General features: G+C 42.7%; 1 protein-coding gene across 2 annotated transcripts in view; it reads right to left on the bottom strand.

The window, feature by feature from the left end:
* Positions 1–2451: 2451 nt before the first annotated feature.
* Positions 2452–21075, bottom strand: part of TECPR2 (tectonin beta-propeller repeat containing 2) — a 66842-nt gene continuing 48218 nt past the window's right edge. Inside the window, exons 18-20 of one of the 2 annotated variants that reach the window (XM_090034063.1) lie at positions 5962–6103; positions 4843–4992; positions 2452–4567 (exon numbers count right to left, since the gene is read on the bottom strand). In XM_090034063.1, coding sequence (XP_089890189.1) covers positions 4410–4567; positions 4843–4992; positions 5962–6103 — 450 coding nt within the window. In that variant the 3' untranslated portion in view covers positions 2452–4409. Of the gene's footprint in view, positions 4568–4842; positions 4993–5540; positions 5769–5961; positions 6104–21075 lie in introns of those variants that run through there. The other variant, XR_016440376.1, reaches the window with a different exon arrangement.

Below are 21075 nucleotides of genomic sequence, written 5' to 3'. Positions count from 1 at the left end.
CACTGGTTGCATCAGTAAAAGAATAGCACTTGCAACTCACCTTTGACCTTCTGTGAATTAAAGCCTGACCCTGCATGTTCTCTCAGGTTCCACTGAAAGGAATATGGGCAGTGTTCAGCACTTCTCAGCATCAGGCCCAACTGATCATTTTGAAGCTCCCGGGCTACCTTTAAAAGACTGCCATAGCTACGATATGCAACTGTAATATAACCACAGCTCACTGAAGGATCTCTCATGTAAAATAGCACTAAGGGTCTTACTATGGTCATCTAACAGATCTTAGTAACAGCCATCAAGTATAGTAACTTTTGGTTACTACAAGCTTGGGTGTGATCTAGACAAATGATTTAGAGATGAAAGGCTGTGTCTCATGACAGAAATAGAAACCGAAAGCTATTCTAGGCCTACTATGTGCCATTCCTCTCACCATATTGCCACTTTCCTGTAGTGGATAATATGTTACTGTCCTATGAACAAAAACCCACTAGAGAGCAAAACCTGTGCCCCAAACTAGAAACCCATTTCTATGAAAAATGGAAGCCAGGACTTCTGTTCCGGGATACTGTCAGCTTACATTTTAAATCAATCCGGAAATTCGACTGGGTACAATTGACACTAGCCCATTTATTAAGCAATGCCTCCTACTAGAAGCAACTGGCACTCAAATTCCATGATCTGCATTGGTAGTTCAAGGGCACAGCTTTGACCTACGAAGCCTGGGACCTTCCTATTTGGTCACATCTATGCTGGGAAAATGCATTTGTTAAAGAACATGCTAAATGTGACTGCATCTAGAGTAGAAAGTTGTATTTAAACATGTTATTGATAACACCTGTTATCAGCAGAGGCACTTGCGCTGGATACCTCTTGATTGCAGGTAGTTTTGGTGGGAGAAAGTTCTCCTTGAGGGAGCCGCAGCTTTGAAATCACCCTCCAATACTTTAACTTTGGTGACATTCTGCAGATCCCGTCTATTTGCAGAAGGGACAGGGAGCTGCTTTTAACACTTGTATAAACCAATGCTCTCCAACTGGCTGGCAAAGGGCCAGCATGAGGCATGCTGGCCCCTGCAGCCACCTTGTTTACAGTCACATGGCAGTGAACAGGGAGAATCCCAGCACCCACCTCCACAGCATATGGCCAACGTGCAGCCCCAAGGTCTTGCACAGTTTTGGTCTAAAACAAAACATGGCTTCTTTTAAAAATTAAAAAGGAAGTGTAATTCTAAAGGCTTAATCCATTCTTTCTGTACCTGAACTTTTATTAGGAAGTGATAACATACAAAAGGCAATTCTTAATATTTTACAGTCAAAAGAGAGCCTTCAACCCATTTTTTCCTAGTCAGTTCAGTAATAAAATCAATATGAAAACCAACTGGGTTGTCTGTCTAGACAGCTATTTTCTACTGCACTCATCACCATGTCATCAGAACACCTGTAAACTATGACACGACAACTATTCTTGTACCATGGCAACAGAACAGACTGAGATTACAAATGAGAGATTACAATTTTTCTGCAGAATCCAGAAGAAAGCTGAGCTGGGTTGTCAAGGGAAAAGCAATGCTGATGATTACTGAAGATAGCAGCAGCCAAATAAAGAAAGCAAGCCTAGAAGGTCTTGTACTTAGAAAATGTTATTCGGGAGTCAGAGGCCTTAACTCTCACACCAGTTTATTAACCCTGGCCATGCCTGTCTGTATAAACTTCAGTGGGTCATAACTTCTATGGCAACTTCTCCATCTGAAAAAAATAGAAACTAACCCTCATTACCCAGAGGAGATAGTTATAGAGGTACTATTTGGGAAATACTGACTCTAAGATGCTGCAGATTTGCTAAATTTATAACTGAGGACACAAAGATTTCATTTGCTCTGTTGGATTTCTCTGTATGTGGAAGTTCTTCATTAAGGTCCACATTCAATGTCTAAATGAAACTTGTGTACATTTAACACAGAAAGAAATATTACCAAGATATCTAGCAGCAAGTGATCACTTTAGTATGGATGTGTTTAGACTGCATTTAGTATTAACACGTGCAACACCTCATCAGGCAGTGCAACGGCCACAGCATTTTCACAAACACACATGGTACTTTTAAAACAGACAGTGTCCCTTCAATCCAGGTCTATACACTGTCATGACCAAAGTTTCTGGCCCCTTCTGTCTGATGTAACATGGGGTTTTGTACATACCTCTGTCTCTCTTCAGCCTCAAGAGGAGTTCCCTGCACAAAACTGATGCTTAATTTTTCATCAGTTATAGAACAGATGAGTCTCTGGATGCAGTAATTTGAAAAAAAAAACCCTAGTTTATTGCACTTGTCTCAAAACACAACAGAGAAAACAAAAACAAAGTACAGAAATAAAAGGGAGCTAAAAAAAAAAATGAAAAAAAGTTACCATCTGAGTTCAGGCTTAAATTACACTAAGAAATCCCATCACTTCAGAGGGGCTTTCAACACCAATTTAATATTAACGACTAAAGCAAGGTACAGTATAATACAGTATACAAACAGCTAGCAGGCTCCAGCCATTACTAAGACAACTCAGAAAAGTGTAATACAAAAGTGTCAGTATTAAATAACGCCCATGTATCCAAGCATCTGGTCCTTGGCAGGAAGCAGAGAAGTGCTGTCCCTCCTCCGAAGCAGGTGACGCAGGAATTGCTGTAGGATACTTTCAAACTGGATATCCACTTGCTGAGGGGTTCTCAAAACACCCAGCTATGCTTGTACAAAGCAGGCTGGGTTACTTCAGAAGCTGAATCCATTACAATCCAGTGCCAGGCAGACTAAAAAAAGCTCTGTGGCTGTCTCCATATATGGATGAGGAAGAGATGAGGCAAAACAGATCAAGTGTAAAAGGGAAACAAATCTGACCTCCCCCTCACTACCAGACTTAAAGATCAGACTGAGAACTGGCAGCCCACTCTAGAAGTGCTGCTAAAAAGAACTTCCCCCAACCCCCTCTCTCAAGTTGGTCCTTTCTACCAACAGATTTACACTTCGCACCATGTTTATCTCAGACCCATGCAGTGAAGGAAAACACACCCTCTTTCTTCTATCCACCAACGCAGATGTTCTCAAAATTGATGTGCTCACTTTTCCTTACACCCTCTCCTGAAGCTGGCTCTTTTACAGCACTGGTTAGCAGCTGTTTAAACATTCATATGATGTACACATTTATGATGAACATAAAAGTAATTCCACCTACATCACTGAATTTAAGTCCTTTTCATCTATAATTCTAATTATTAAAAAGATGAGGTATCTTTTAAAGAAGATTTAGAGTATAAAGAAAAATAAACTGCAATGATTAAATTTACTCAGCATGTTGCTCAGTTCATTAAACACCTCTGCTGCAACATCTGTTAAGTATAAGACACTTCAAAATTTAGCTAACATAGCTAAAAATCTCAATCTTGTTAGGTATCTGTCAATAATATCACAGATTTACTTAGGGGATATATAGATAATTCTATCAATTACCATTTTCTTTATAAACATTTGAATTTGGTACTCAAAAAAATGAGTCCACAAGATAAAGCACTAAACTGATTCGAGGCACAAATATAGTGCAGCAGGTACCGTGAGAGCTGTCTCACACTTCCCTGCTGCTGTCTAACAAACTCGATCTCCAGCTTCCCTGCTACTCCAAGTCCTGGGCCTCTACAGAGCAGAAAACACTATGTGAAGTGGAAAAACATCCACTTGAAACTAGAATGAGTCCAAACTTGTCACCTGTTAATGAAGCCAGATTATGAACCCAAGTTTCCAGAGATGGAAAATTAGTGCAGCCTTGGGGATATTAAGATGAAAATGGTTCAAATCATGTTAATTTTGACACCGGTGCAGTATTATCCTGATGTTATTAGATGTTACAGGGAAACATATTACCATATTTGGTTCCATGCTGTACAGAGCAATCTTCTTAAATGCGTAAAATAGACAGACAGCATTTCCCTCTATCTGGAGTATCAAGTACAAGAAATTGAGAAATGTTTAATGTTTCTGCTGTTGAGAAATATTTAATGTAACAGAAGCCCTTCTCAAAAGAAGTACATTATATATATATATATATATATATATAGATATATATTAGTGTGCATGCGGTTGTAAAATATCCACTTTCATTGCTAATACGGTTAGAGTTATATTTCCAAAAGAGCTGCTACATTAACACACTTAAACAACTGCAGTATGCCACACTTATAGTCTCCCAAGAGAGACTGGAACAAACACCTGAATGCACAATGGTGGGACTATCTGACAGTTCAAGTTTTCAATAAAAAAGTGCTAATATTGCATGTCCAATATAAGTGGCTTTAAAATCCAACAATCTGGATGTACGTTACAAGAATTCCAAGTGTTCTTCTTGCTATTCCACTATTTCATGTGCTCAAGCACTTTTATATCACCTCCCATTCATCTTCAAAATCATCAGGGTGAAGCAAAACAGAAGGGTCGCTACCTTTCTGCAAGCCATAAGAGTGACTGAAGGTCTTAGTGAGGCGCTGAAGAAGGTATCCTGAAGAACTAACTGCCCACAGTTCATCCAGAGGTGTCACTGCAAAACAACAGTCACTTAGTGTTTAGTTCAAGCAATATGCTCCAGTTACAAATACTCAACAAGCTATTTCTGTTCAACTACATTTTCCTTGGTTTTGGTATCACTATAAAAGCCTAGGTTGCCTAAAGTGTTATGGTCAAACAAGCAAAACCCTTCATTTAAAAACATGACATTCCTCCCTACTCACAATTTGAAAGCCACTTGGCAGAGCATATAATAGGTATCAGAAAGCTGGGCAGCGAGGGTTTCAGATGATCATGCAACTGACTTGCCTGTTAAACAAAACACGTTGCCTGGAATCTTCTTCCAGTAGTCTCCTGCTGGGTTCTTGTCAGTAATGCCATATCGACGTGCTACATCTCCGTTTGGACAGCGTGCCCAAACTGTTCGAGTGCTGATAGCCAACTGACATGCCTGCAATCCTGAAGGGAAATGCATAACGAAATCAATTCAAGCAATTTCTTATATGTTTGCAAAATAGCTCCGTGCAGTTTAGTAAGAGAAGCAGGTAAGACTGCAGTATTATATATCACTCTTGGTAAGGGGAGAGCTGTCCAATATAGCCAGATATGGAGAGCTGTAAAGTTTTCCAGTCTGCTTCCCTGCTTTATTGGCAGTCCATTTGGGGCTGAATTCTGTCCTTCACCCATGTACAATCGCAATGAATTTAAAAGATGTGCTCAAGAGTGACGGCAGATTTTGGTCTTACAAGTTAAAAGGCGGATATGACACTGTGAAGCACCTGTTATATACTGTGAGTGGGAGTAATTTGACATTTATTTAGCCCCCTTTAGTCAGATTGAGCTCACTGCATTATACAAACTATTAGGCTGTATACAATTCCCAATTCCTTTTCTGACGCGTTTAAAAACACATAGCAGTGCACACAACTATTTAGGACAGATTAGGAACTCTATAGACAACCAAATTAAACCAAAGGGCAGGTTTTAGCCAGGCATGATATAATTACCCAATCTGGAGTTTGTTCAAAACAAGTGGATTATCATAATGCAGCCTCGCACAATGAAGCTAGGTGTTTAATAACCACATGAGGACAGGATCCTGACTTTGACACATTCAGAGACAGAATCACCAAGAGCAGAGCAGTTGTGAACTCCTTGTGAGCACTGCTAAAGTCCTGATTCAGAGGGAAAACCAGCACCTCTTCCTGCAGCAATGCATCCAGAATCAGAGTGTTCTTAAATGAAAGATTATCTTTAAGAGACACGCGCTCAAGTCATGACAAAAGACTGACCCAGTAACAAAACCAGCATTAATCATAGCACTCTGTCACACTTGGCACTGTGACAGTCACTACCCACCAGAAACAGGATTCAAGCATTTCAAGGATTGCACTGATGGGCAGAAGCACACATGAATGCTATTTTTACCTGGTATGTGTTCCCAGTCTGTGCCTACTGGCATCTCCTCCGTAATTCCAATTCGCACATGAACATTACATTTGCTGTCGATTGCCCACAGCATCTGATCATTTGGACTTGAATGAACACTGACCAAGTTGATTCCCACTGGCTAGAAAAATTAAAATGGCATTTAAGATTTTCAGCAAGATGATTTTTAATACAGGACACTTCATTCTTACAGATATCTACAGCAGAAGCATATGGAAGTAATAAAAAGAAAGAAACCCTACTATTTTCCATGTAGAGATGAAACCACTTAGTTACTACACAAAATGTAGTGTTTCCCATGTTGACTTTATAAGGTGAGGGGATCAGAGCCTATGAAATACATGCAACTTCGTTTTTAAAAAGCAGTATTAATAAAGCTACAAGCACTTTAATTTTCAACATCCAAGACCAGGAACTCTGAACCTGAACCATGAATATTGTTCCAATATTCATGTGAGTCAATCAGTTTGTGTTACAATTGGCATACAAGAAAGAAAAAAAGTAGTTTGTGGGGCAAAAAAGTAAGATTAAAAGAGCTGCTGTGCAGTGCACTTCTGCTGTGATTATGGTATGTCCTTATTTATGAAACAGCATTAAAGAATCTTAAGCATCTCTTTTACACAGATGAATACATGCACACACACATCACAGATCATCCCTCCTCCTCTACAGACTGTCTTCATGGTTCTTGAACTCAGCTACACCACTTTTTCTTCTTTTACCACAGTATTTGTACACGCCCCATCTTCTGCAGGTGAGCATACTGCAAACACTAGGGACTTGCCTTTCTCTATCCCTCCCCCAAGTTCCCTGAGTGCCACTTTTCCATCCCACTCCTGAAACTGCCACTAATCTTCCTCATATTTCCACATAAACACCACATATTTCCTTCTCTCCAGAGCTCTCTTGGATTTACAGGTTACTTTTCACACCAGACCACACCAGAGTTCTCTTGGATTTACAGGTTACTTTTTCAGAGCACTGAATAAACAGGAGTCACTTAAAACTTATTCTCTAATTTCTGCATGTATGACAACAAGAAATGTAACTAGGTAGCTACTCCAAAAGGTAAGAATAGCATTCTTTTACACTACTAGTAAGGCAAGCTCCTGGGCAGGTACATAAATCAGCTTACCATATTTCAAAGACTGAGAACCTTGCAATTTCATACAAAAGGTATTTTGAAGAATTCCCTTTGATTGACTACATAAAAGCACTAAAGGGTTTATATATGCTCACAAACTGCAAAATAAAATGGATTTTATCATGGCAGAAGACTTTGTCTTTTAAAGAGTAGCAGACATTTTTAGCAATCTTCCTGATCAAGGGCTGACATGCAGAAAAAACTTTATTGGTTGTAGGCTTTGCTATGGCATATTCTGAAGTGGAGTAACTGTATTTCAGAAGTACTCACTAATTTAGTCTTATTCACTCTAGAAATAGGGACGAAAAGAGGTATGTGATTTGCCCAATACTGCATAGAAAGGTGAACCGAATCTTGTGCCTTAATCATATGGCCATCTCTCTTTCAATCCTTACTCATTTAGCTAGAGTCTCTTTCTTTGATCAGACACTGCACCAAATTCAATTGTGTGCTGTTTGGCATTTAAATGAATGATTATATGGCATTCTGCTTCTGTCCCTGAAAATATTTTTAATCACTTTTTTCCATTAGCATCCAAATATCTGGGAAGACAGGAGGAAATCAGTCCTGATAAATCCAGATAAATTAAGAGGCAATGTCTCAGCTTCCAAATATGAATTGTGAAAAGACATCAAGGAATGGCAACATGAAAAAAACTTCTAACATGAGCTAATTTCACTAGCTCAGTGCTTCAGTTACCCATGTTTCACTAAAGTACAGTGTAGGATCAGTAGGAAAATTTAGGTTAAATCTTTTCTCTTGACTCATTGCCCTCATCAAGGGAGGGGAAAACAGTGTACTTCAAATGCCTACAAAACACTTGGAAAACTCTATCCATGAACAGGCCCTCTGCCTTGCCTGCTATTTTTGAGGTTCTACATTTACAGCTTTTGTCAAAAGCCAATCCTCTTGGGACGGATGAGTAGCTATTAAGCAGCAGAAGGCTTTCCCTGCCTTCTCAAGATCAATGAAGGATGAAGAGATTAAACACTTACGGCCCAAGCAAATACAGGTGTCTCACACTGCAGAGCACTGCCAACAGAAATGGCCAAAAAAAGACATTATTCTAATGAATAATGTCTACAAGTGACTGAAATAAGGAGTGCAGTTTTAAGGACAGAGTTCCCTGTGAAGTGCATCTCTCTGTGTGTATAAAACCTCCAGAATTTCATGAGAAAATACATCTCAACACTTTTAATATGAAATAAGAGAGCGAGAAGCAAGAAATACACAACACAGGAACAGGTTCCTGTGAAATGATCTATCTTCAGCTTATTAACAGCAGAATGGATCAAAAGCTTGTTCAATTTAATGCTTATTCTTTGTGGGCAGAAGTGGATCAAGCCAAATACACAACAGGAGGAATGAATATGAAGATATGTTTATCTTCTTGGAACCCACGGGTTTTTACCCTCTGGAAACAAACACACTTATCAACAGGGAACATGATGTTCTCTGATTAAAAATTACAAATTCTCTGATTAAAAACCCTAAATCCGTGATTAAAATTAAAAGCCCCCCACAGCTCCCCCTGGCACTGCTGGTGCCCCTCACTCCCCAACAACAGGCCCCCAGCCCCACACACAAAGGCACAGACATGCAGACACACACATAGACACTGACGCCCACCCCAACAGGTAAGTGTGTATGGCGGCAAGGGGCGGGGCAGGGCAGGGCAGGGGAAAGGGAAGTGCGGGGGGCAGATCAAGAAGGTGGGAAACATGCCCCTGTGCCTCCTCAGGAGCAGGGCCAGGGGTTGAGGGCAGGGGTGCCCCTTTGCGGGGCTCACACACACCAACTAGCCTGATGGGGGTGGGGGGTTCGCACACAGCAGCCACCACCACAACTCTGCCTTCCCACAGCTGGCCACACTACCATTTTACAGGAAGAGCCAGCCAAATTATTTGAGTGTTTTAAAAATATTTTGTGGATCTTATATTTTAGCTGCTTCTCCTTTAGATCAGCCTAAGGGTCTCGAGCAGGGGTGACTAAACTGCAGCATGTATGCCATAAATGACATGGAAGGCCTTTGTGCCTGGCAAGTCAGGGAGAGGGCAAGGCAGCATGACAGTAGATTGGGCAGCGAGCAGAAAACAGAGCAGCAGAAGAACGTGATCTGAGTAGCATTCTGGAGGGCATGGGCTTAATTTGTGGTTGATGCTAAAAAGGTTGGCCCCACTGATCTAGGGAAATGACACTGTTAAAGGTAGGTAGGCAGGTGCAATATAGCAGTTATTTAGCTGAAACATGTATTGTTCAATTTTAGCATTTGACTATTATGTATCAGTTTCCCAAAGGGCAGAGTCCCCAGGCCTCCACAGAAAAATGCAAGCATATTTACATTCTTACAATGACACCTGCTATCGCATGCATAATTTGGACACTGTGTGCATGAGAGCATATTAACATCTAAAAATCTATCTGTATATACAAATGCTTTGTTAGCACTTACAATAACTGTACATGAAAAAATTTGGGATTACACATGTAGACTTGTTTATCTGTGGACCTCAACCATCAGTTTTTAAGCATCTGACCTCAAAAAATGCATCTTTAGTTTTGAAAAGTCTAGAATTTCTCACTGCAGAGAAGATCTGTCTATGAGAAGCATGATTTTTTTTTCAGCTCTCCTCTGTGCTGTCTGTACTAATTAAACTATTTTTAAAAAGTCTGGAGTCCTCTTAGTTGAAAACAAGTGTTGTAAATGGCACAGTTAGCTGAAGATGACAGTCAACAGAAATCCCTGGTTTCACTATTATGGCCACTCATTCCTTGCTCAAACTCAAGTGTAGTATTATATGTCCACCTGCACATTAGGGTACAGTCAGTATTTTTTTAAGAACTCATTAAAGTGCAATTATTTCATTAATTTTTTTTTGAATACTCTAACTTAACTTGCTGGGCTGAGAACAAATATTATCTTCCACAGATGTGCTTGGAATCCCACTCCAGATATGATTTCTATTTCTAATCTGGACCATAAATGAAGTGTCAGGAAAATTTGGCCCAAAAATTGAGATTTTGTAGGAGGAGAGGGGTGAACATTGGACATTTAAAAAAAAAAATCAATTAAGCATCATGGGAAAGTCTCCTTACAAATTAAACAAACATGGAAACCAATTTCAATATTTCCTTGAATTGCTTGCAGTATTTGTTTGCAAACACTGATTTTTCAAAACATGAAAACAACTATCAGTAGCTCGAGGGAAAAAGAATTAATATTTCTTTCTTCCTTTTTCACCAACATGTAAGGAGAAATGCAGAATATAAATACTGTAGCATGAAGATTTAATATTCTTGGTTTTAATTTTTCTGAGTTCTTGGCAAAAGAAGAATCACTCCATTATTTTTCTGTAATCAAAAAATGAGTGAAAACTAAAGGCTGACATTCCCCCAAAGGTGCCTTGATTCTAACAGGGTTGAGAACCACTGACATGGGACTCTTTAGCCTGGAAAAGCGTAGGCTCAGGGGTGATCTGATGGCCACCTATAAGTTTATCAGGGGTGACCACCAGGATCTGGGGGAACGTTTGTTCACCAGAGCGCCCCAAGGGATGACTAGGTCAAACGGTCACAAACTCCTGCAAGACCGTTTCAGGCTGGACATAAGGAAGAATTTCTTTACTGTCCGAGCCCCCAAGGTCTGAAACAGTCTGCCAGCAGAGGTGGTTCAAGCACCTACACTGAACACCTTCAAGAGTAAATTGGATGCTTATCTTGCTGGGATCCTATGACCCCAGCCGACTTCCTGCCCTTTGGGCAGGGGGCTGGACTCGATGATCTCCCGAGGTCCCTTCCAGCCCTGATGTCTATGAAATCTAACTGGAAAACGAACTGCAAGGCAGCCAAGGTTGCTATGCAAATCATAACCGAGTTTCCAGAGTTCAGTATAAAGGACAAGGTTACTGGAACTCAGAGAGAGATTTTAAATTAAAATTGAAAAAGACAGTTACTTTGTCAAGTGTCTAGCAGATGTTTACTTAAAGGTCAATTCCTCAAATACGGCTAAAGAAGTTTTCATGTTCAGAAAAAAAAAATGCTTCCTAAAGTTGAGAGCAAAAAGTAATAGTTTAGTTCAAAGTATAAATTTTAAAAGTTATAAACCACTGAAAACAGGAGCCTGTAAGGAAACTCTTAATCATCTCAACCACAGTTACACACATAAAGGCAACTATAATGGCAATTAAACAAATGCCTTCTGCAAAAAATGGTCACAAGCCTTAGGCAACGGTGAAAAACAACCAATGTTCTTGTTCTACAGATCTGCCCCTTTAATTACTGACCAAGTCCAATTCTTGTAAAAACAGGAGAGAGCAACTCTGCTCCATCAGCACCTCAGCATCTAGAAACTAGGGTTTTTTCAAGTAAAATTGTCATTCAATTCAACACTGTATGGGAGGATATATAATTTTCATCCTTCCCTCTCTAAAACTCTTCTTAGCTTGTTCATTTCAGTGTAAGCACCATTATTTTTTCTTAATGGCTTTGAGAGAATGAATAAAATGACTGGTTTAAAATTCATGTTTTTAAAAGCAACTCACAAGAGTAAGAATATAACTGCAGTAATTTACTCTGAGCTTTTTGGTGGTGACAAAACTTGCAGTACCCAATAATAGTAGCAACACATGATAGGCTGCATGTTATTGCTACTATTATATTCTGGGAAGTGTACAAATGCAGTACAGTAAGAATGCCTAGCAAAAGAAAGTGAAGTATATCAATATTGGTTTTCCTAACCTAGAGCAAAAAGCAAGCCTTTAAGCCTTACACTGGACAAAGGAACAGGAAGGAAAAAGGATATTAACAGCAAAGGGACAGGAATAGAAGTGCTGAAGTTTCATCTGATTTCCTGATAATTAAAGTATTTTAAACACAACAGCAGTTTCTAACAAAACACATCTTGCTATTACAAAAAAGCAAATATTTTGAACTAGACATGATGGAATTCTGAAAGGGCTGGTTAGGATAGTTCAGCGAGTATGCCTTGATTTGCTGGGTTTATCCAGTTTCAGTTTTGTACAATGCCCTGTCATGTTGGAGCACTGCCAACTCTCCATGCATTTTCCCCTGCTCCTGATTATTAAAACAAACAAACAAAAACTTCTTTCAAAGGAAAATCCCTCTCATCATTATTAAATCTTATCACCTATTAAATAGGTACTTTGCGTCAGTCTTTCATCAGTCCCATGGGACGCCCATGCCTGCTGTGGGACAGGGAGATCCGGGTGATGGGGATCCCCTACCCTCCATAAATGCTGACCTCGTGAAGGAACACCTTGAGAAGCTGGATACCTTCAAGCCAGCCGGCCCTGACAATCTGCACCCCAGGGTACTCAAGGAGCTGGCGAGCGTCAGAGCCCAGCCCCTGGCACGGATCTTTGAAAACTCCTGGCGCTCTGGTGTAGTGCCCGAAGACTGGAAGGCGGCCAATGTGGTGCCGATCTTCAAGAAAGGGAGGAGAGTGGATCCGGCTAACTACAGGCCCATTAGCCTGACTTCTATCCTGGGGAAGATCTTAGAAAAGTTTATTAAGGAGGCCATCCTTGAGGGACTGGCCCAGGCTAACATCCTAAGGGATAGCCAGCACGGGTTTGTTGCGGGTAGGTCTTGTTTGACCAATCTCATTTGCTTCTATGACCAGGTGACCTATCACCTGGACGAGGGAGAAGAGATTGATGTCATATATCTTGACTTCAAAAAAGCTTTTGATCTGGTATCCCATGATCACCTCTCAGCCAAACTGGCCAGTTGCGGCCTTGGCTCCACCACGATCTGCTGGCTGGGAAATTGGCTCCGTGGTCGGATCCAGAGGGTTGTGATTGATGGCAGTCACTCATCGTGGTGCCCTGTGACCAGTGGGGTCCCTCAAGGCTCTGTCCTGGGACCCATACTGTTCAACATCTTCATTAATGATGTGGACATTGGAGTCAGGAGTGGACTGGCCAAGTTCGCCGATGACACCAAACTTTGGGGCAAAGCATCCACGCCAGAAGATAGGCGGGTGATCCAGGCTGACCTGGACAAGCTCAGCAAATGGGCAGACGAGAACCTCATGGTGTTTAACACCGAAAAATGCAAGGTTCTCCACCTTGGGAGGAAAAACCTGCAGCATCCTTATAGGCTCAGCGTTGGATAGCACTACAGAAGAAAGAGACTTGGGGGTCATCATTGACCACAAGATGAACATGAGCCTGCAATGCAATGCTGCGGGTAATAAAGCGACCAAAACGCTGGCTTGCATCCATAGATGCTTCTCGAGCAAATCCCGGGACGTCATTCTCCCCTTGTACTCGGCCTTGGTGAGGCCGCAGCTGGAGTACTGCATCCAGTTTTGGGCTCCACAATTCAAAAAGGATGTGGAGAAGCTTGAGAGAGTCCAGAGGAGAGCCACGCGCATGATCAGAGGTCAGGAAAACAGATCTTACGACGACAGGCTGAGAGACATGGGACTCTTTAGCCTGGAAAAGCGTAGGCTCAGGGGTAATCTGATGGCCACCTATAAGTTTATCAGGGGTGACCACCAGGATCTGGGGGAACGTCTGTTCACCAGAGCGCCCCAAGGGATGACGAGGTCGAACGGTCACAAACTCCTGCAAGACCGTTTCAGGCTGGACATAAGGAAGAATTTCTTTACTGTCTGAGCCCCCAAGGTCTGAAACAGTCTGCCAGCAGAGGTGGTTCAAGCACCTACATTGAACACCTTCAAGAGTAAATTGGATGCTTATCTTGCTGGGATCCTATGACCCCAGCTGACTTCCTGCCCTTTGGGCAGGGGGCTGGACTCGATCTCCCGAGGTCCCTTCCAGCCCTGATGTCTGAAATCTATGAAATTACTACCTTCATAGAATCACAGAAGTCAGGTCGGAAGGGATCTTGTAGATCTTCAAGTCCGACCCCCTGCCTGGGCAGGAGAAAAAACTGGGCTCAAATGATCCCAGCTAGGTAGGCATCAAGCCTCCTCTTAAAGACCCCCAAGGTAGGCTCTTAAAGACCCCTTCATAATATGACAAGCACAAGTTCCTCCAGAGGGTCTTTGGCCTGGTCTTTTTAGGCAGAAAACAATTCCTAGGGCACATCACCTCCTTTGCAGTGCTCTAGACCTAAAGCATCTTTAGGACAGTCAGGCAGAACAAGCTATACAGATTACAAATAAAACACATCTTAGACCTAAAATGCAAAATCAGTGTTACACAGAGAGAAAGCAGAGTTCACCATTACAAATACTTTCAAGACTAGCTCAGAATCTAGACAAAAAGTTACTCAAAGTTCAAAATCACCCCTAAAAGAGAAATTGCAAAAGAGGACAAAAAACCAAAAGGTTAATTTCAAAACAGCTCTTCCTAAACTCCAGTGAAAGTTCATGGTGCACGTGAAGACACAATGCAGACTTAAAATCTGATCTTGGGGAAATGCTCAGTGCCTCAGCTGAGATGGGATATTATCAAAAACACTGAAGCTAACAGCACTCAGCATTTCAGAGAAGTTGCTCACTTTCTCATGGTCCTGGTCCTTAAGCAATGGCAGGATAAAGGATACAAACTCAGGTTTGCACAAAACATTTATAAACTTTTGTCTTGGTGTGTTTATTTTTGTCCTCTCGTTCTTTTAGATAAAGATTGATGTACTACAGCAGGGGTGGACAAAATACAGCCCATGTGCTGGATCTGGCCCACAAAGCGATTTTGCCCAGCCTGCAGCAGTTTCCTGGGCCCTACTAGGTGCGCTGCAACACCCTCATCCTGTGCCAGCCTGCAGCTTGCCCGAGGATATTGGCACAGCAGTGGCAGCCCCAAGCCCCGCCAGCTTGGTGTGGGTGGAGGGGTGGAAAGCAGAGTGGTGTGGGGGCTGTGGCAAAAGCAGCGGGAGCCCTGGTGAGGGTGCTGCATCGGGGGTCAGGACTGGGGACTGGTCTCCATGGAGACCGGTCCTCGGCCCCAGCCCCCAATACACTGCCCTCACTGGGGCTCCTGCCACTGCTGCTGCCCCCACACAGCTCCGCCCCATGTCAAGCCAGCAGGGCTGGTGGCTACCACCACCACACGGGCATCCTGAGGCAAGCAGTGGGCTAGTACTGCATGGAGGTGCCCCCACACTGCCTACCTACCTCAGCCCCAGCTTGGTCCTGGCCACTGCAAGTGGCAGGGTGTGGAGTTGCCACTAGGTCCATCCCTTTCCCTCCCGCACCTGCGGTCTGTTCACCTAATGCTGCTTGAGAGGATGGGCAGGGAGAGGGGAGGGAGGCTAAGCTCCTCTCAAGCCTCCTCCGTGGGGATTACAGCCCTCCTCTCCCCCTTATGGGTGCTGCAGCCCACCAGCGAGGCCCAGTGATGGCTTCCAGCTCTACCCCGGTCCTATGCTGCCACTGCACCAAGATCCTGACCCCAGACCTGGATGCAGCCTCACAGGCAGGGTGCACAGGTCGGTGGGGAGCTGCATCCAGAGCCAGGGCCAGGACCTCAGGGCAGTGAAAGCACAGGGTCAAGGCAGGACAGGGCTGAGCTCCACTCCCTGCACACCCTTGCCTGTGTAACCTACGTAGATTGTGGCTCTGACCCATACCTATGCTGTCACTGCCCCACACCCCTGCTTTGTGATCCCAGACTCACCTGCACATCCTGTTCCTATCTTGAACACTGCTGCCCACTTACCCAGGGCCACATCCCAAATAGGGCATTTTGATGAGTTGCTGTGGAGCGGAGGGGTGTTAACCCAGTCTGCAACAGCTCACAAAAACAGTCTATGTGGCCCTCAGGCCCAAATAATTGCCCACCCCTGTACTAGTGGAATAGTTCTAGTGTAGGGGCAGGCAATTATTTTGGGCAGAGGGGCGCTTACTGAATTTTGGCAAGCCATCAAGGGCCACGTGACAGGCAGCCCAGGGCAGATAAATATTAATTTTCTAAATTTTTTTAGGGGCCCTGTGGGCCAGATTGAATGGCCTGGCAGGCTGCATTTTGCCCATGCCTGTTTTAGTGATTTATCAATCACCTGCTTTTATTTCCATTTATTATATAAAGAGACTGCACGAACCAGTACTCAAACAAAAGCAGGTACTACGCTGAAAGGAGAGCAAGAAACAGGAAGGTTCTGAAAAACTAGAACATTCACTTTACTAAACACTAAGTTGTTTTTTTAAGGTAGTTTGAGGGGTTGGTTTTTGTTTTATGCATAGAACTCACTGCAATAAGACAGATTCCATTTGAACTGTATCAACGGAATCTTTATCAAGTGTGCTGCTTGCATCCATGTGATACACTGTGCTTCAAGCATGCTAGTCAAGCTAAATCCAAGTTATTCAAGCTGCCAAACCAGTCTATGGTGAAGATGTGAACTGGTCAAAGACTATGCTTTGCATAAAAAGACTACACGTCTTAGCACTGCTAAAGTTCAAACAGTTGTCTAAAAGACCAGAGACAACGACATGGCGGCTGTAAGCAGTAGACTGCTTATAGGAAAGGGTTATAGTCTTTAGAATTCACTAACGTGAAATGCTTGGACTACAAGAGAATAATTTAACACCAAACCAACTTAATATGTGTCTGCTGATCAGTTACACAAAACAAACAGTAGTTACACAATGGTCATCCAGAAAACATTTAATTAAACCGAACCTCCCTTCCTATGATAAAGACAAATGACTTGAATAAACTACGTCTTTGATTTAACAAGATAAGTTCACCTTACTCTCTCTACAAGGTCTAGGATGTAAAGGAGTGTAAGGATGTATGTGTTACCACACCTAAAGAAGAATGTACTGTACTTGAAAGCTTAAGTCTACCATAAACTGTGCAATTGGGCTAATAAAAAGATAATCAGCCACAAAAAACTTTGCCATATTAATATTTCTTTTTGTAATTCTTTGACAGCTTTAATATTGCTTTATGGCACAAATCTTGGAAACAATGGGTTTTTTTTTTATATTTCATAAGCATTTGTAGAACCATATATCTGGACACCTGATATACAGTGTAGAGTATCTGTACTACACAAAAACAATAGAAGCTCAACTTGCTCTCTGCATTTGCTAGCCAAATCATACCACCAAGAATTTTTTATCAGCCTACTCAGTACCTTACAGCTGCTCCCTGACAGCTTTAAACATGTTTTGTAATTCTTAATGTGCAGAGCCTGCAAAGCAGAGCAGCCAAAAGTGCACTAAACAACTGGTCAAGATTTTAAAATACTTAATCTAGCCATCACACATGACTTATGCTGCAAATTAATAATACAGAAGGTGCACAGTATTGAGTTAACAGCAAGTGTGCAGTTTACATTAGCTGATTATTTCCTGGTTAAAATCTAAATAAGACTATTTTCTCTGAGTCCAGCTTGTGAAACTGCATAAGTACTGACAGAAGCTATACTTTCATGGCATTCTTTATACAAGAAGTGACACTGTTAACGCAGAGTCTGTAGCTGCTCGTGGGCACCTTGAGACTCATGGACTGGGATATATAAATCTCATAAGATTTTTGTATTCATGAAGGACTGATGTTTAAAAACTATGCATGCTCTATAATGTAAGTTTTCTGAACCACAAGTAACTCAATGGCAGATTTCCATGGCAGATTTCCCTCTGACTTTAGAACAGAAAGTCTGATTGACCTGTTTATAAATATTTCTGACAATGCTTATGCTGCCATGAAGCTATAGTGATAAAAGTCTCTGTCAAAGTCAATTAAGGGACAGATATCAGCTAAAGAGCTGCTAATAGAAGGCTAGTATTGTTCAATGAATGGCTCACTAATCGGTCATTGATCTGTTACATCTGCCAGCCCAGTGCTAGGTTAGCATTTGGAAATCATTTCAAAGTTCATGTATTTTCTTATTTTGCATGCAGCCTTCACAAACCCATGAATAGCTGGCCTTTCAGTACTCTTGTAATAACATGATTTAATGTAGCACTATGGTTTTTATGCAACCAATAGGTTTTCATTTTCCTTGCCCTTTGATACTGATTTATTATATTTGCAATGCTGGAATTTGGCAAAAGACAGTGAAAGAGAGAATTACTCTGATCTGGGCATAAGCAAGCCAGCACTTAACGAGGTAGTGCTGACTGACCCACTGCTTTAGGAGCTGGAGCAAACAACTCCATTTTCAGTCTCACCCAGTTAGGGCCTGCCTACTCTAGGAAAGCTGAAGGAAAATAAGCTAACTCCTCACCTGAACACTCTTATTCCATTTTGCAGTGGAGCTTGTCCCATATCTAGCATGGAATAAAGTAAGCACATGCTGCACAGAGTCAGAGCGTTCATATGGGGAAACAGCTTTTCCTGTGCAAATCCTTAGTAACAAACTGTCAAGACTTCACTAAGCTGGAATTTCTTTGGAGGAAAGGTCCGAGAAGAGCTCAGAATAATTGCAGACATTTTATCAGCCTGGGTACAAAAGGCTGTTTGTACTCAAAAGCTTGCTAGGAAGAATTTTTCCAACTATTTTAGTTCATCTAATAAAAGATATTGGATTTACCGAAAGAACTGTCTCCAGGGAATAGTTCTCCATCAGCAGGACAGGAAGACAAGGGCCTCAGTAGGAGGACTCAGGCCTATATACTAATGCCAGGAGTATGGGGAAGAAGTAGGAGGAGCTAGCCCTCCTACTCTGCAGTGGCATTATGATCTAGTAGGAATTATGGAGGCCTGGTGGGACTCCTCACACGACTGGAGTGTAGCTATAGAAAGCTATACCATGCATAGAAGGGACCAGGTGGGGAAGAAAGGTGGAGGCATTGCTCTCAATGTGAAAGAGCAGTACACCTCCTTGGAGGCCAATGTCGGCTCCAAAAATGGACAGCTTGAAATGCTCTGGGTCAGGTTGCACGGGGTAGGTGGGTGGGGCGCGGCAAGAAAGACCTAACTGTAGGTGTATACTACAGACCACCAAACCAGGGGGAGGAGCTCAATCTGGAGTTCACCCGGGGATTCATACACATTAGGGCTGGAAGGGACCTTGGAAGATCATCGGGTCCATCCCCCTGCCCAAAGGGCAGGAAGTCAGCTGGGGTCATAGGATTCTAGCAAGATAAGCATCCAATTTGCTCTTGAAGGTGTTCAATGTAAGTGCTTGAACCACCTCCGATGGCAGGCTGATCCAGACCTTGGGGGCTCGGACAGTAAAGAAATTCCAAGGGGAAAACCATGCCAGACAGAGTAGAGGATAAGCATGGTAGTAACAATTGCCTTCCTACTATTGCTGTAGACTTGGTGCATGACCAGTTAAAAAAAATTAGACATATACAAGTCAGCAGGACCGGATGATCTTCATTCGAGAGTGCTGAAGGAGCTAGCCAAAGTCACTGAGGAACCCCTGGCGAAATGCTTCCACAACTCATGGCACTCTAGAGAAATCCCTATGTACTGGAAGAGTGCCAGTGTTGTGCCCATCCACAAGAAGGGCAAGAGGGAGAACCCAGGTAACTATAGGCCAATCAGCCTAACTTCCATCCTAGGGAAAATCCTAGAAAATTTCATCAAGGAGTCTATCTATGATAAGCTTGTGGAAGGTAAGATTCTGAATGACAGCCAGCATGGCTTTGTCGTGGACAGGTCTTGCCTTACCAACCTCATTTCCTTCTATGACCAGGTAACTTGCCATGTGGACATGAGAGAGCAGTTTGACGCTATACACCTTGACTTCCAAAAGACCTTTGGATCTAGTATCCCACAATGTCCTCGTAAGAAAATTGAAGGACTGTGGGCTTAACCCCAAGACAGTCAGGTGGGTGAGAAACTGGGTGTGGGATAGGTCCCAGAGAGTCACAGTGAACAATTCTGTGTCATCTTGGTGAGAAGTGGGCAGCGGTGTCCCGCAGGGGTTGGTGCTCGGACCAGTACTTTTCACCATATTAACGATTTGGATGTGCTGGTGAAGAGCTTACTGGCTAAGTTTGCAGATGACACCAAGTTATGGGGGAGTGTGGCCATGTTTGAAGATAGGCTACAGATACAGGTGGACCTAGACAGGCTAACAAGTTGGGTGGATCAGAATCTGATGAAGTTCAAAGTAGAGAAATATAAAGTGCTCTACCTCAGGATGAGGAACTCCCAACACACCTACAGGCTTGGTGGCACCAAACTGACTAGCACCACAAATGAAAGGGACCTGGGGGTAATAATTGACCACAGTATGAACATGAGCCAGCAGTGTAATGATGTAGCCAGTATGACAAATAATACACTGGTGTGCATCAATCGATGAATCTCCAGCAAAGCCAAGGAGGTGATTCTTCCGCTCTATTCAGCACTAGTGAGACTGCAGCTGGAGTACTGCATCCAGTTCTGGGCACCACACTTTAACAAGGACGTGGACAAGCTTGAGAGAGTCCAAAGAAGAGCCACGCATGTGATCAGTCTTACACAGCAAGCCATACGAGAAAAGGCAGAGGGATCTGGGACTTCAGCCTCAGGAAAAAAACATTGAGGGGGGACCTGGTAGCAGCTTACCACTATGCTAGGGGAGTACATCAAGGTCTCAGTGAGCAACCAGGGTACCCAAGGGGAAAATCGGGAGTAACGGCCACTCCAGGAAATTGATTCACGCTCCACATTAGGAAAAACTTCTTCACAGTCAGGGTCTCCAGACTGTGGAATAAGCTCCTCCAGAGGTCACCTACCCTGGAAATCTTCAAGAGGAGACTAGACAGTCACCTTGCTGGGGTCACTTGACCCCCAGTTATCTTTCCTGATTGGTGCAGGAGGCTGGACCCGATGATCTTCCGAGGTCCCTTCCAGCCTTACAATCTATGAATCAGATAAACCTAGATATTTGGCAATTCCCTCTTCCCCCTTCTGGTTTATTTATTTATCCATAACAAAAACCCCTCAATGGATATTTTAAATTTTTCCCTCATGGCCAACAGGAACTTTGCCTATCACTGATTACTTCAGAGCAAGAGTTTTCAACCTTTTTGGATCAAAGTACCCCCAGCAGCCAGACATGGAGTGGGG

Source organism: Crocodylus siamensis, chromosome 2 (genome assembly GCF_052110815.1).
Source record: "Crocodylus siamensis isolate JL-2025a chromosome 2, ASM5211081v1, whole genome shotgun sequence".
Classification (NCBI taxonomy): domain Eukaryota; kingdom Metazoa; phylum Chordata; order Crocodylia; family Crocodylidae; genus Crocodylus; species Crocodylus siamensis.
The sequence above is the reverse complement of the archived record's forward strand: the minus strand, read 5'-3'. Positions and strand labels throughout refer to the sequence as shown.